The sequence below is a fragment of the Salvelinus namaycush genome, unplaced genomic scaffold (genome assembly GCF_016432855.1).
Source record: "Salvelinus namaycush isolate Seneca unplaced genomic scaffold, SaNama_1.0 Scaffold47, whole genome shotgun sequence".
NCBI classification, from domain to species: domain Eukaryota; kingdom Metazoa; phylum Chordata; class Actinopteri; order Salmoniformes; family Salmonidae; genus Salvelinus; species Salvelinus namaycush.
The window spans coordinates 54,305-67,194 of record NW_024061164.1 but is presented as its reverse complement, the minus strand read 5'-3'; the positions used below and the strand labels follow the sequence as shown (position 1 = coordinate 67,194).

The following is a 12,890-nucleotide window of genomic DNA, read 5'->3' as shown; positions in this document are numbered from 1 at the left end:
GACGATAAACACGAATCCGACCATCACCCCTGGTGAGACAAAACCGCGACTCGTCAGTGTGGAGCACTTTTTGCCAGTCCTCTCTGGTCCAGCGACGGTGGGTTTGTGCCCATTGGGGACGTTGTTGCCGGTGATGTCTGGTGAGGACCTGCCTCACAACAGGCCTACAAGCCCTCAGTCCAGCCTCTCTCAGCCTATTGCGGACAGTCTGAGCGCTGATGGAGGGATTGTGCATTCCTGGTGTAACTGGGGCAGTTGTCGTTTCCATCCTGTACCTGTCCCGCAGGTGTGATGTTTGGATGTACCGATCATGTGCAGGTGTTGTTACACGTGGTCTGACACTGCGAGGACGATCAGCTGTCCGTCCTGTCTCCCTGTAGCGCTGTCTTAGGCGTCTCACAGTATGGACATTGCAATTTATTGCCCTGGCCACATCTACAGTCCTCATGCCTCCTTGCAGCATGCCTAAGGCACTGAACGCAGATGAGCAGGGACCCTGGGCATATTTCTTTTGGTGTTTTTCAGAGTCAGTAGAAAGGCCTCTTCAGTGTCCTAAGTTTTCATAACTGTGACCTTAATTGCCTACCGTCTGTAAGCTGTTAGTGTCTTAACGATCGTTCCACAGGTGCATGTTCATTAATTGTTTATGGTTCATTGAACAAGCATGGGAAACAGTGTTTAAACCCTTTACAATGAAGATCTGTGAAGTTATTTGGATTTTTACAAATGATCTTTGACAGACAGGGTCGTTTATTTTTTTGCTGAGTTTATAAATATATATGTGTATATAATACGTGTGTATATATATATAATGTGGGTATCATTTGTATATAGTATGTGTATATATACATAATGTGTGCATAATGTGTATATAATATGTGTGTGTGTAGGCAGCACAGCCGGTCCAGGGAGAACATCAACCTCCCTGATGATGAGGTGATGGGAGGAGTTGATGGAGAGGGAGGAGCTACAGAACATTGCCCCTCCCCTATCCCAGGTACCCTAATGTCTCATTAACATAATGAGACGTAATCTCCCACCAGGCCCATGTCATTAAAGTAGTAATCGCTCCGTGATTGGTTGCCACAATTCTATAATGTGTCTAATTTCAGTTTGAGACAAAACAAAACAAGTGTAAATATTTACATTGTAGCCATTTAGCAGATGCTCTAATCCAGAGCATATCATTGTATACCCAAACCGCTGTGAAATATCTTTTCAATAGCCTAAAATATTGTGTTTGAAGCTGGTGTACAAAACACAAACTAAGACAAAAGCAAATTTAAGAAAAGCATATAGAGCACATTGAACAGATCTACCTCTTCTTAGACTTGCTTACAATGAGAATGACAGATCTATAACTCACATTTCTATGTGAATTTTGGTCACGTCACCCAAAAAGTTATATACTGGATCTTTAACATGTTAATAAATCCAATCAGTTCTATGATAAATGAATCATCTCTTCTCTAGGTCCATCCATGTCCTCTCCTAGGGCAGCCTCCCCCGTCTCACCTCCTCTACCCGCTGAGGACAACGAACCTGTCAACGTCACCATCACAGTCATGGCAACGGGCTGAAGATCACACACATCCATACATTCTGGATAATGCTGCGTTCATAACAAGTGGGAAACTCAGCAAACACAATTTGTATTAATAGTACAGCTTTCATGCTCAAAAACATTATAGTGTTCAAATACCAAACTAATAGATCGTTTTTCATAAATAATGTTTTGCTATTGCATTTAACTTCCAAAAATGCTGTTATCAAGGTAATTTCCTTAGTATGTGACGTCAGAGTTCAGCATGTGGGAGAAGTTGAAGCTCAGAGATGATAGACGAGTTTCCCACTAGTAATTACCAGTTGGAAGGGCGTGCAAGTGTATTTTTCCAAGTCATATGCTGGTATTTACGAATATAGGAGATGGTGTGAATGCAGCCTAAGCACCTGTCTGTTCTGCCTTCCAGGTTGAAATAAAGTACAGTTCTTATCACAACTTATTTTATTTGATACACAATAAGGGTTACACACCAACACGAGAGAGTCAGACAGAGAGTCAGACAGAGAGTCAGACAGAGAGTCAGACAGAGAGTCAGACAGAGAGTCAGACAGAGAGTCAGACAGAGAGTCAGACAGAGTCGTTCAGAGAGTCGTTCAGAGAGTCGTTCAGAGAGTCGTTCAGAGAGTCGTTCAGAGAGTCGTTCAGAGAGTCAGACAGAGTCAGACAGAGAGTCAGACAGAGAGTCAGACAGAGAGTCAGACAGAGAGTCAGACAGAGAGTCAGACAGAGAGTCAGACAGAGAGTCGTTCAGAGAGTCGTTCAGAGAGTCGTTCAGAGAGTCAGACAGAGAGTCAGACAGAGAGTCGTTCAGAGAGTCGTTCAGAGAGTCAGACAGAGAGTCGTTCAGAGAGTCGTTCAGAGTCAGACAGAGAGTCGTTCAGAGAGTCAGACAGAGAGTCGTTCAGAGAGTCGTTCAGAGAGTCAGACAGAGAGTCGTTCAGAGAGTCGTTCAGAGAGTCGTTCAGAGAGTCGTTCAGATACGTTTATAACATTGTGCTCCACCATTTGTTTTAGATTCTCCTTTAAACTACTACTAGTTTGATGGTTGTAGTTATCAATTGTCCCATTGACTATTAGCACACCTCTTTCATTTCAAAATGGACATTTCTCTAGTAAAGGCTACTTATCATAATGAATCATTTCAGCAGAATGCCTGTGATAAGTGATTAGTATGGTCGGTGAGGATCATTTTCTGTTTATGGTCCCAGCTGTAGCAGCTACTGCAACTACACACACCATATGTGTTACTATCCTTGTGGGGACCTGAAATCTATTTAATTCAAAATCATTTTACCTTAGCTTAAAATGGTCTATCCTCATGGGGACCTGGGAAAGGAGAATTTTCCTTGTTTTACTCTCCTGGTGGGGACTTTTTTGGGATTTCCGGTACGCATGAGGATAGTAAAACACCGCCTGATATCTTCTGGTGTGTGTTCCATGACGTAGATGGCATCTGATCATGTGACAGGAAGTGGTATTCTCTGGGTGCTGATGACGTCACTTAGCTTCTGTTTGATCTTCAGGAAGAGACGCTTAAACTCCAGACCATCGCCCTGTAACACACACACCATCAGTATCCATGAAGTGATGCAGGATACTGCAAAGATGGGCAGATATAGTCAACTGAGTACATTCACAGTTGTATTACACACACACACGTCCGTATCCCCTACCTTGGATAGTCTGAAGTCCAGTAAAACTCTCTCGTCCAGTTCCATCAGATGAACCTTAAATATCAACTTATGGTTCCGTCTATCCAGAGTACTGACCGTTACCTGGGAAACACAGACACGCAATAGGGGTTAAAGGGGTGTGCACCTGTTTAGATAAGATGTGTGTGTAACTGGTGGGATATGAACTAGGGCGGGGCCAGATGGCCGACATGTCATATAACTGGTGGGATATGAACTAGAGCGGGGCCACATGGCCGACATGTCATATAACTGGTGGGATATGAACTAGGGCGGGGCCACATGGCCGACATGTCATATAACTGGTGGGATATGAACTAGGGCGGGGCCAGATGGCCGACATGTCATATAACTGGTGGGATATGAACTAGAGCGGGGCCACATGGCCGACATGTCATATAACTGGTGGGATATGAACTAGGGCGGGGCCACATGGCCGACATGGCATATAACTGGTGGGATATGAACTAGAGCGGGGCCACATGGCCGACATGGCATATAACTGGTGGGATATGAACTAGGGCGGGTCAATATGGCCGACGTGTGTGTAACTGGTGGGATATGAACTAGAGCGGGGCCAGATGGCCGACATGTCATATAACTGGTGGGATATGAACTAGGGCGGGGCCACATGGCCGACATGTCATATAACTGGTGGGATATGAACTAGAGCGGGGCCACATGGCCGACATGGCATATAACTGGTGGGATATGAACTAGGGCGGGTCAATATGGCCGACGTGTGTGTAACTGGTGGGATATGAACTAGAGCGGGGCCAGATGGCCGACATGTCATATAACTGGTGGGATATGAACTAGGGCGGGGCCACATGGCCGACATGTCATATAACTGGTGGGATATGAACTAGAGCGGGGCCAGATGGGCGACATGTCATATTACTGGTGGGATATGAACTAGGGCGGGGCCAGATGGCCGACATGTCATATAACTGGTGGGATATGAACTAGGGCGGGGCCACATGGCCGACATGTCATATAACTGGTGGGATATGAACTAGGGCGGGGCCACATGGCCGACATGTCATATAACTGGTGGGATATGAACTAGGGCGGGGCCAGATGGCCGACATGGCATATAACTGGTGGGATATGAACTAGAGCGGGGCCAGATGGCCGACATGGCATATAACTGGTGGGATATGAACTAGGGCGGGGCCACATGGACGACATGTCATATAACTGGTGGGATATGAACTAGGGCGGGGCCAGATGGCCGACATGTCATATAACTGGTGGGATATGAACTAGGGCGGGGCCACATGGCCGACATGTCATATAACTGGTGGGATATGAACTAGGGCGGGGCCACATGGCCGACATGTCATATAACTGGTGGGATATGAACTAGGGCGGGGCCAGATGGCCGACATGGCATATAACTGGTGGGATATGAACTAGAGCGGGGCCACATGGCCGACATGGCATATAACTGGTGGGATATGAACTAGGGCGGGGCCACATGGACGACATGTCATATAACTGGTGGGATATGAACTAGGGCGGGGCCACATGGACGACATGTCATATAACTGGTGGGATATGAACTAGGGCGGGGCCACATGGACGACATGTCATATAACTGGTGGGATATGAACTAGGGCGGGGCCACATGGACGACATGTCATAACTGGTGGGATATGAACTAGGGCGGGGCCAGATGGCCGACATGGCATATAACTGGTGGGATATGAACTAGGGCGGGGCCACATGGCCGACATGTCATAACTGGTGGGATATGAACTAGGGCGGGGCCAGATGGCCGACATGTCATAACTGGTGGGATATGAACTAGGGCGGGGCCACATGGCCGACATGTCATAACTGGTGGGATATGAACTAGGGCGGGGCCAGATGGCCGACATGGCATATAACTGGTGGGATATGAACTAGGGCGGGGCCACATGGACGACATGTCATATAACTGGTGGGATATGAACTAGGGCGGGGCCAGATGGCCGACATGGCATATAACTGGTGGGATATGAACTAGGGCGGGTCAATATGGCCGACGTGTGTGTAACTGGTGGGATATGAACTAGGGCGGGGCCACATGGCCGACATGGTATATAACTGGTGGGATATGAACTAGGGCGGGGCCAGATGGGCGACATGTCATATAACTGGTGGGATATGAACTAGGGCGGGGCCAGATGGACGACATGTCATATTACTGGTGGGATATGAACTAGGGCGGGGCCAGATGGCCGACATGTCATATAACTGGTGGGATATGAACTAGGGCGGGGCCACATGGACGACATGTCATATAACTGGTGGGATATGAACTAGGGCGGGGCCAGATGGCCGACATGTCATAACTGGTGGGATATGAACTAGGGCGGGGCCACATGGACGACATGTCATATAACTGGTGGGATATGAACTAGGGCGGGGACAAATGGACGACATGTCATATAACTGGTGGGATATGAACTAGGGCGGGGCCAGATGGACGACATGTCATAACTGGTGGGATATGAACTAGGGCGGGGCCACATGGCCGACATGTCATATAACTGGTGGGATATGAACTAGGGCGGGGCCAGATGGACGACATGTCATATAACTGGTGGGATATGAACTAGGGCGGGGCCAGATGGACGACATGTCATAACTGGTGGGATATGAACTAGGGCGGGGCCAGATGGCCGACATGGCATATAACTGGTGGGATATGAACTAGGGCGGGGCCAGATGGCCGACATGGCATATAACTGGTGGGATATGAACTAGGGCGGGGCCAGATGGGCGACATGTCATATAACTGGTGGGATATGAACTAGGGCGGGGCCAGATGGGCGACATGTCATAACTGGTGGGATATGAACTAGGGCGGGGCCAGATGGCCGACATGGCATATAACTGGTGGGATATGAACTAGGGCGGGGCCAGATGGCCGACATGGCATATAACTGGTGGGATATGAACTAGGGCGGGGCCAGATGGCCGACATGGCATATAACTGGTGGGATATGAACTAGGGCGGGGCCAGATGGGCGACATGTCATATTACTGGTGGGATATGAACTAGGGCGGGGCCAGATGGGCGACATGTCATATTACTGGTGGGATATGAACTAGGGCGGGGCCAGATGGCCGACATGTCATATAACTGGTGGGATATGAACTAGGGCGGGGCCACATGGACGACATGTCATATAACTGGTGGGATATGAACTAGGGCGGGGCCAGATGGCCGACATGTCATAACTGGTGGGATATGAACTAGGGCGGGGCCAGATGGCCGACATGTCATAACTGGTGGGATATGAACTAGGGCGGGGCCACATGGACGACATGTCATATAACTGGTGGGATATGAACTAGGGCGGGGCCACATGGACAACATGTCATATAACTGGTGGGATATGAACTAGGGCGGGGCCACATGGACGACATGTCATAACTGGTGGGATATGAACTAGGGCGGGGCCACATGGCCGACATGTCATATAACTGGTGGGATATGAACTAGGGCGGGGCCAGATGGACGACATGTCATATAACTGGTGGGATATGAACTAGGGCGGGGCCACATGGCCGACATGTCATAAAACTGGTGGGATATGAACTAGGGCGGGGCCAGATGGCCGACATGGCATATAACTGGTGGGATATGAACTAGGGCGGGGCCACATGGACGACATGTCATATAACTGGTGGGATATGAACTAGGGCGGGGCCAGATGGACGACATGTCATAACTGGTGGGATATGAACTAGGGCGGGGCCAGATGGCCGACATGTCATAACTGGTGGGATATGAACTAGGGCGGGGCCACATGGCCGACATGTCATATAACTGGTGGGATATGAACTAGGGCGGGGCCAGATGGACGACATGTCATATAACTGGTGGGATATGAACTAGGGCGGGGCCAGATGGACGACATGTCATAACTGGTGGGATATGAACTTGCAACCAGAAAATGGTGAAGTGATTTCTGCATAATGCATCTTTAAATCACTGTCACAACATTTGGAATAATTTAGCTAGTTATTCTGCCTGTTTAATGGAGTCATGCGAGAGCGCAGGGATATTAAACATTAGGAATGATGTTATTTTTTTTTTTATAGTAGACGCTCAGGAAAACTAAAAGTCAGGTCAGTTAAGCGACAAGCTTTTATCTCCATCTCTTCATTCAAAGACTCAAAGACACTCTTACTGACGGTTGTGGCTGCTTCGTGGATGTATAGTAGCCTTGTATAACCACCAGGTCATTATCATTAGTAGTCTTGTATAGCAGCCTTGTATAACCACCAGGTCATTATCATTAGTAGGCTCTGTATAGTAGCCTTGTATAACCACCAGGTCATTATCATTAGTAGACTCTGTATGGCAGCCTTGTATAACCACCAGGTCATTATCATTAGTAGGCTCTGTATAGTAGCCTTGTATAACCACCAGGTCATTATCATTAGTAGACTGTATAGTAGCCTTGTATAACCACCAGGTCATTATCATTAGTAGGCTCTGTATAGCAGCCTTGTATAACCACCAGGTCATTATCATTAGTAGGCTCTGTATAGTAGTCTTGTATAACCACCAGGTCATTATCATTAGTAGTCTCTGTATAGTAGTCTTGTATAACCACCAGGTCATTATCATTAGTAGGCTCTGTATAGCAGCCTTGTATAACCACCAGGTCATTATCATTAGTAGGCTCTGTATAGCAGCCTTGTATAACCACCAGGTCATTATCATTAGTAGACTCTGTATAGCAGCCTTGTATAACCACCAGGTCATTATCATTAGTAGGCTCTGTATAGCAGCCTTGTATAACCACCAGGTCATTATCATTAGTAGACTCTGTATAGCAGCCTTGTATAACCACCAGGTCATTATCATTAGTAGGCTCTGTATAGTAGCCTTGTATAACCACCAGGTCATTATCATTAGTAGACTCTGTATAGCAGCCTTGTATAACCACCAGGTCATTATCATTAGTAGGCTCTGTATAGCAGCCTTGTATAACCACCAGGTCATTATCATTAGTAGGCTCTGTATAGCAGCCTTGTATAACCACCAGGTCATTATCATTAGTAGGCTCTGTATAGTAGCCTTGTATAACCACCAGGTCATTATCATTAGTAGGCTCTGTATAGTAGCCTTGTATAACCACCAGGTCATTATCATTAGTAGACTCTGTATAGCAGCCTTGTATAACCACCAGGTCATTATCATTAGTAGGCTCTGTATAGCAGCCTTGTATAACCACCAGGTCATTATCATTAGTAGTCTTGTATAGCAGCCTTGTATAACCACCAGGTCATTATCATTAGTAGACTCTGTATAGCAGCCTTGTATAACCACCAGGTCATTATCATTAGTAGACTCTGTATAGTAGCCTTGTATAACCACCAGGTCATTATCATTAGTAGACTCTGTATAGCAGCCTTGTATAACCACCAGGTCATTATCATTAGTAGGCTCTGTATAGCAGCCTTGTATAACCACCAGGTCATTATCATTAGTAGGCTCTGTATAGTAGCCTTGTATAACCACCAGGTCATTATCATTAGTAGGCTCTGTATAGCAGCCTTGTATAACCACCAGGTCATTATCATTAGTAGGCTCTGTATAGCAGCCTTGTATAACCACCAGGTCATTATCATTAGTAGGCTCTGTATAGTAGCCTTGTATAACCACCAGGTCATTATCATTAGTAGGCTCTGTATAGCAGCCTTGTATAACCACCAGGTCATTATCATTAGTAGGCTCTGTATAGTAGCCTTGTATAACCACCAGGTCATTATCATTAGTAGTCTTGTATAGCAGCCTTGTATAACCACCAGGTCATTATCATTAGTAGGCTCTGTATAGTAGCCTTGTATAACCACCAGGTCATTATCATTAGTAGACTCTGTATAGCAGCCTTGTATAACCACCAGGTCATTATCATTAGTAGACTCTGTATAGTAGCCTTGTATAACCACCAGGTCATTATCATTAGTAGACTCTGTATAGCAGCCTTGTATAACCACCAGGTCATTATCATTAGTAGGCTCTGAATAGTAGCCTTGTATAACCACCAGGTCATTATCATTAGTAGACTCTGTATAAGCAGCCTTGTATAACCACCAGGTCATTATCATTAGTAGGCTCTGTATAGCAGCCTTGTATAACCACCAGGTCATTATCATTAGTAGACTCTGTATAGCAGCCTTGTATAACCACCAGGTCATTATCATTAGTAGGCTCTGTATAGTAGCCTTGTATAACCACCAGGTCATTATCATTAGTAGACTCTGTATAGTAGCCTTGTATAACCACCAGGTCATTATCATTAGTAGCCTTGTATAACCACCAGGTCATTATCATTAGTAGGCTCTGTATAGCAGCCTTGTATAACCACCAGGTCATTATCATTAGTAGGCTCTGTATAGAACCACCAGGTCATTATCATTAGTAGACTCTGTATAGTAACCTTGTATAACCACCAGGTCATTATCATTAGTAGACTCTGTATAGTAGCCTTGTATAACCACCAGGTCATTATCATTAGTAGACTCTGTATAGTAGCCTTGTATAACCACCAGGTCATTATCATTAGTAGGCTCTGTATAGCAGCCTTAACCCTAACCCTCTGTATAGCAGCCTTAACCCCAACCCTCTGTATAGCAGCCTTAACCCCAACCCTCTGTATAGCAGCCTTAACCCCAACCCTCTGTATAGCAGCCTTAACCCCAACCCTCTGTATAGCAGCCTTAACCCCAACCCTCTGTATAGCAGCCTTAACCCCAACCCTCTGTATAGCAGCCTTAACCCCAACCCTCTGTAAAGCAGCCTTAACCCCAACCCTCTGTAAAGCAGCCTTAACCCCAACCCTCTGTATAGCAGCCTTAACCCCAACCCTCTGTATAGCAGCCTTAACCCCAACCCTCTGTATAGCAGCCTTAACCCCAACCCTCTGTATAGCAGCCTTAACCCCAACCCTCTGTATAGCAGCCTTAACCCCAACCCTCTGTATAGCAGCCTTAACCCCAACCCTCTGTATAGCAGCCTTAACCCCAACCCTCTGTATAGCAGCCTTAACCCCAACCCTCTGTATAGCAGCCTTAACCCCAACCCTCTGTATAGCAGCCTTAACCCCAACCCTCTGTATAGCAGCCTTAACCCCAACCCTCTGTATAGCAGCCTTAACCCCAACCCTCTGTATAGCAGCCTTAACCCCAACCCTCTGTATAGCAGCCTTAACCCCAACCCTCTGTATAGCAGCCTTAACCCCAACCCTCTGTATAGCAGCCTTAACCCCAACCCTCTGTATAGCAGCCTTAACCCCAACCCTCTGTATAGCAGCCTTAACCCCAACCCTCTGTATAGCAGCCTTAACCCCAACCCTCTGTATAGCAGCCTTAACCCCAACCCTCTGTATAGCAGCCTTAACCCCAACCCTCTGTATAGCAGCCTTAACCCCAACCCTCTGTATAGCAGCCTTAACCCCAACCCTCTGTATAGCAGCCTTAACCCCAACCCTCTGTATAGCAGCCTTAACCCCAACCCTCTGTATAGCAGCCTTAACCCCAACCCTCTGTATAGCAGCCTTAACCCCAACCCTCTGTATAGCAGCCTTAACCCCAACCCTCTGTATAGCAGCCTTAACCCCAACCCTCTGTATAGCAGCCTTAACCCCAACCCTCTGTATAGCAGCCTTAACCCCAACCCTCTGTATAGCAGCCTTAACCCCAACCCTCTGTATAGCAGCCTTAACCCCAAACCTCTGTATAGCAGCCTTAACCCCAAAACCTCTGTATAGCAGCCTTAACCCCAAACCTCTGTATAGCAGCCTTAACCCTAACCCTCTGTATAGCAGCCTTAACCCCAACCCTCTGTATAGCAGCCTTAACCCCAACCCTCTGTATAGCAGCCTTAACCCCAACCCTCTGTATAGCAGCCTTAACCCCAACCCTCTGTATAGCAGCCTTAACCCCAACCCTCTGTATAGCAGCCTTAACCCCAACCCTCTGTATAGCAGCCTTAACCCCAACCCTCTGTATAGCAGCCTTAACCCCAACCCTCTGTATAGCAGCCTTAACCCCAACCCTCTGTATAGCAGCCTTAACCCCAACCCTCTGTATAGCAGCCTTAACCCCAACCCTCTGTATAGCAGCCTTAACCCCAAACCTTTGTATAGCAGCCTTAACCCCAAAACCTCTGTATAGCAGCCTTAACCCCAAACCTCTGTATAGCAGCCTTAACCCTAACCCTCTGTATAGCAGCCTTAACCCTAACCCTCTGTATAGCAGCCTTAACCCTAACTCTGTATAGCAGCCTTAACCCTAACCCTAACTCTGTATAGCAGCCTTAACCCTAACCCTAACTCTGTATAGCAGCCTTAACCCCAACCCTCTGTATAGCAGCCTTAACCCTAACCCTCTGTATAGTAGTATTAACCCTAACCCTCTGTATAGCAGCCTTAACCCCAACCCTCTGTATAGCAGCCTTAACCCTAACCCTCTGTATAGCAGCCTTAACCCTAACCCTCTGTATAGCAGCCTTAACCCTAACCCTCTGTATAGCAGCCTTAACCCTAACCCTCTGTATAGCAGCCTTAACCCTAACTCTGTATAGCAGCCTTAACCCTAACCCTAACTCTGTATAGCAGCCTTAACCCTAACCCTAACTCTGTATAGCAGCCTTAACCCCAACCCTCTGTATAGCAGCCTTAACCCTAACCCTCTGTATAGTAGTATTAACCCTAACCCTCTGTATAGCAGCCTTAACCCTAACCCTCTGTATAGCAGCCTTAACCCTAACCCTCTGTATAGCAGCCTTAACCCTAACTCTGTATAGCAGCCTTAACCCTAACCCTAACTCTGTATAGCAGCCTTAACCCTAACCCTAACTCTGTATAGCAGCCTTAACCCCAACCCTCCGTATAGCAGCCTTAACCCTAACCCTCCGTATAGTAGCATTAACCCTAACCCTCCGTATAGCAGCCTTAACCCTAACCCTCCGTATAGCAGCCTTAACCCTAACCCTCTGTATAGCAGCCTTAACCCTAACCCTCTGTATAGCAGCCTTAACCCTAACCCTCTGTATAGCAGCCTTAACCCTAACCCTCTGTATAGTAGTCTTAACCCTAACCCTCTGTATAGCAGCCTTAACCCTAACCCTCTGTATAGCAGCCTTAACCCTAACCCTCTGTATAGCAGCATTAACCCTAACCCTCTGTATAGCAGCCTTAACCCCAACCCTCTGTATAGCAGCCTTAACCCTAACCCTTTGTATAGAAGCCTTAACCCTAACCCTCTGTATAGTAGTATTAACCCTAACCCTAACTCTGTATAGCAGCCTTAACCCTAACCCTCTGTATAGCAGCCTTAACCCTAACCCTCTGTATAGCAGCCTTAACCCTAACCCTCTGTATAGTAGTATTAACCCTAACCCTCTGTATAGCAGCCTTAACCCTAACCCTCTGTATAGCAGCCTTAACCCCAACCCTCTGTATAGCAGCCTTAACCCCAACCCTCTGTATAGCAGCCTTAACCCCAACCCTCTGTATAGCAGCCTTAACCCTAACCCTCTGTATAGCAGCCTTAACCCTAACCCTCTGTATAGCAGCCTTAACCCCAACCCTCTGTATAGCAGCCTTAACCCTAACCCTCTGTAT

General features: G+C 47.0%; 1 protein-coding gene across 1 annotated transcript in view; it reads right to left on the bottom strand.

Annotated features, from left to right (window-relative positions):
- Window positions 1–2,441: 2,441 nt before the first annotated feature.
- chek1 (checkpoint kinase 1) overlaps window positions 2,442–12,890 on the bottom strand; it is a 50,833-nt gene continuing 40,384 nt past the window's right edge. The window contains exons 12-13 of the mRNA XM_038986416.1: window positions 3,238–3,339; window positions 2,442–3,117 (exon numbers count right to left, since the gene is read on the bottom strand). Of these exons, the coding sequence (XP_038842344.1) occupies window positions 3,022–3,117; window positions 3,238–3,339 (198 nt within the window). The 3' untranslated portion in view covers window positions 2,442–3,021. The remainder of the gene's footprint in view (window positions 3,118–3,237; window positions 3,340–12,890) is intronic.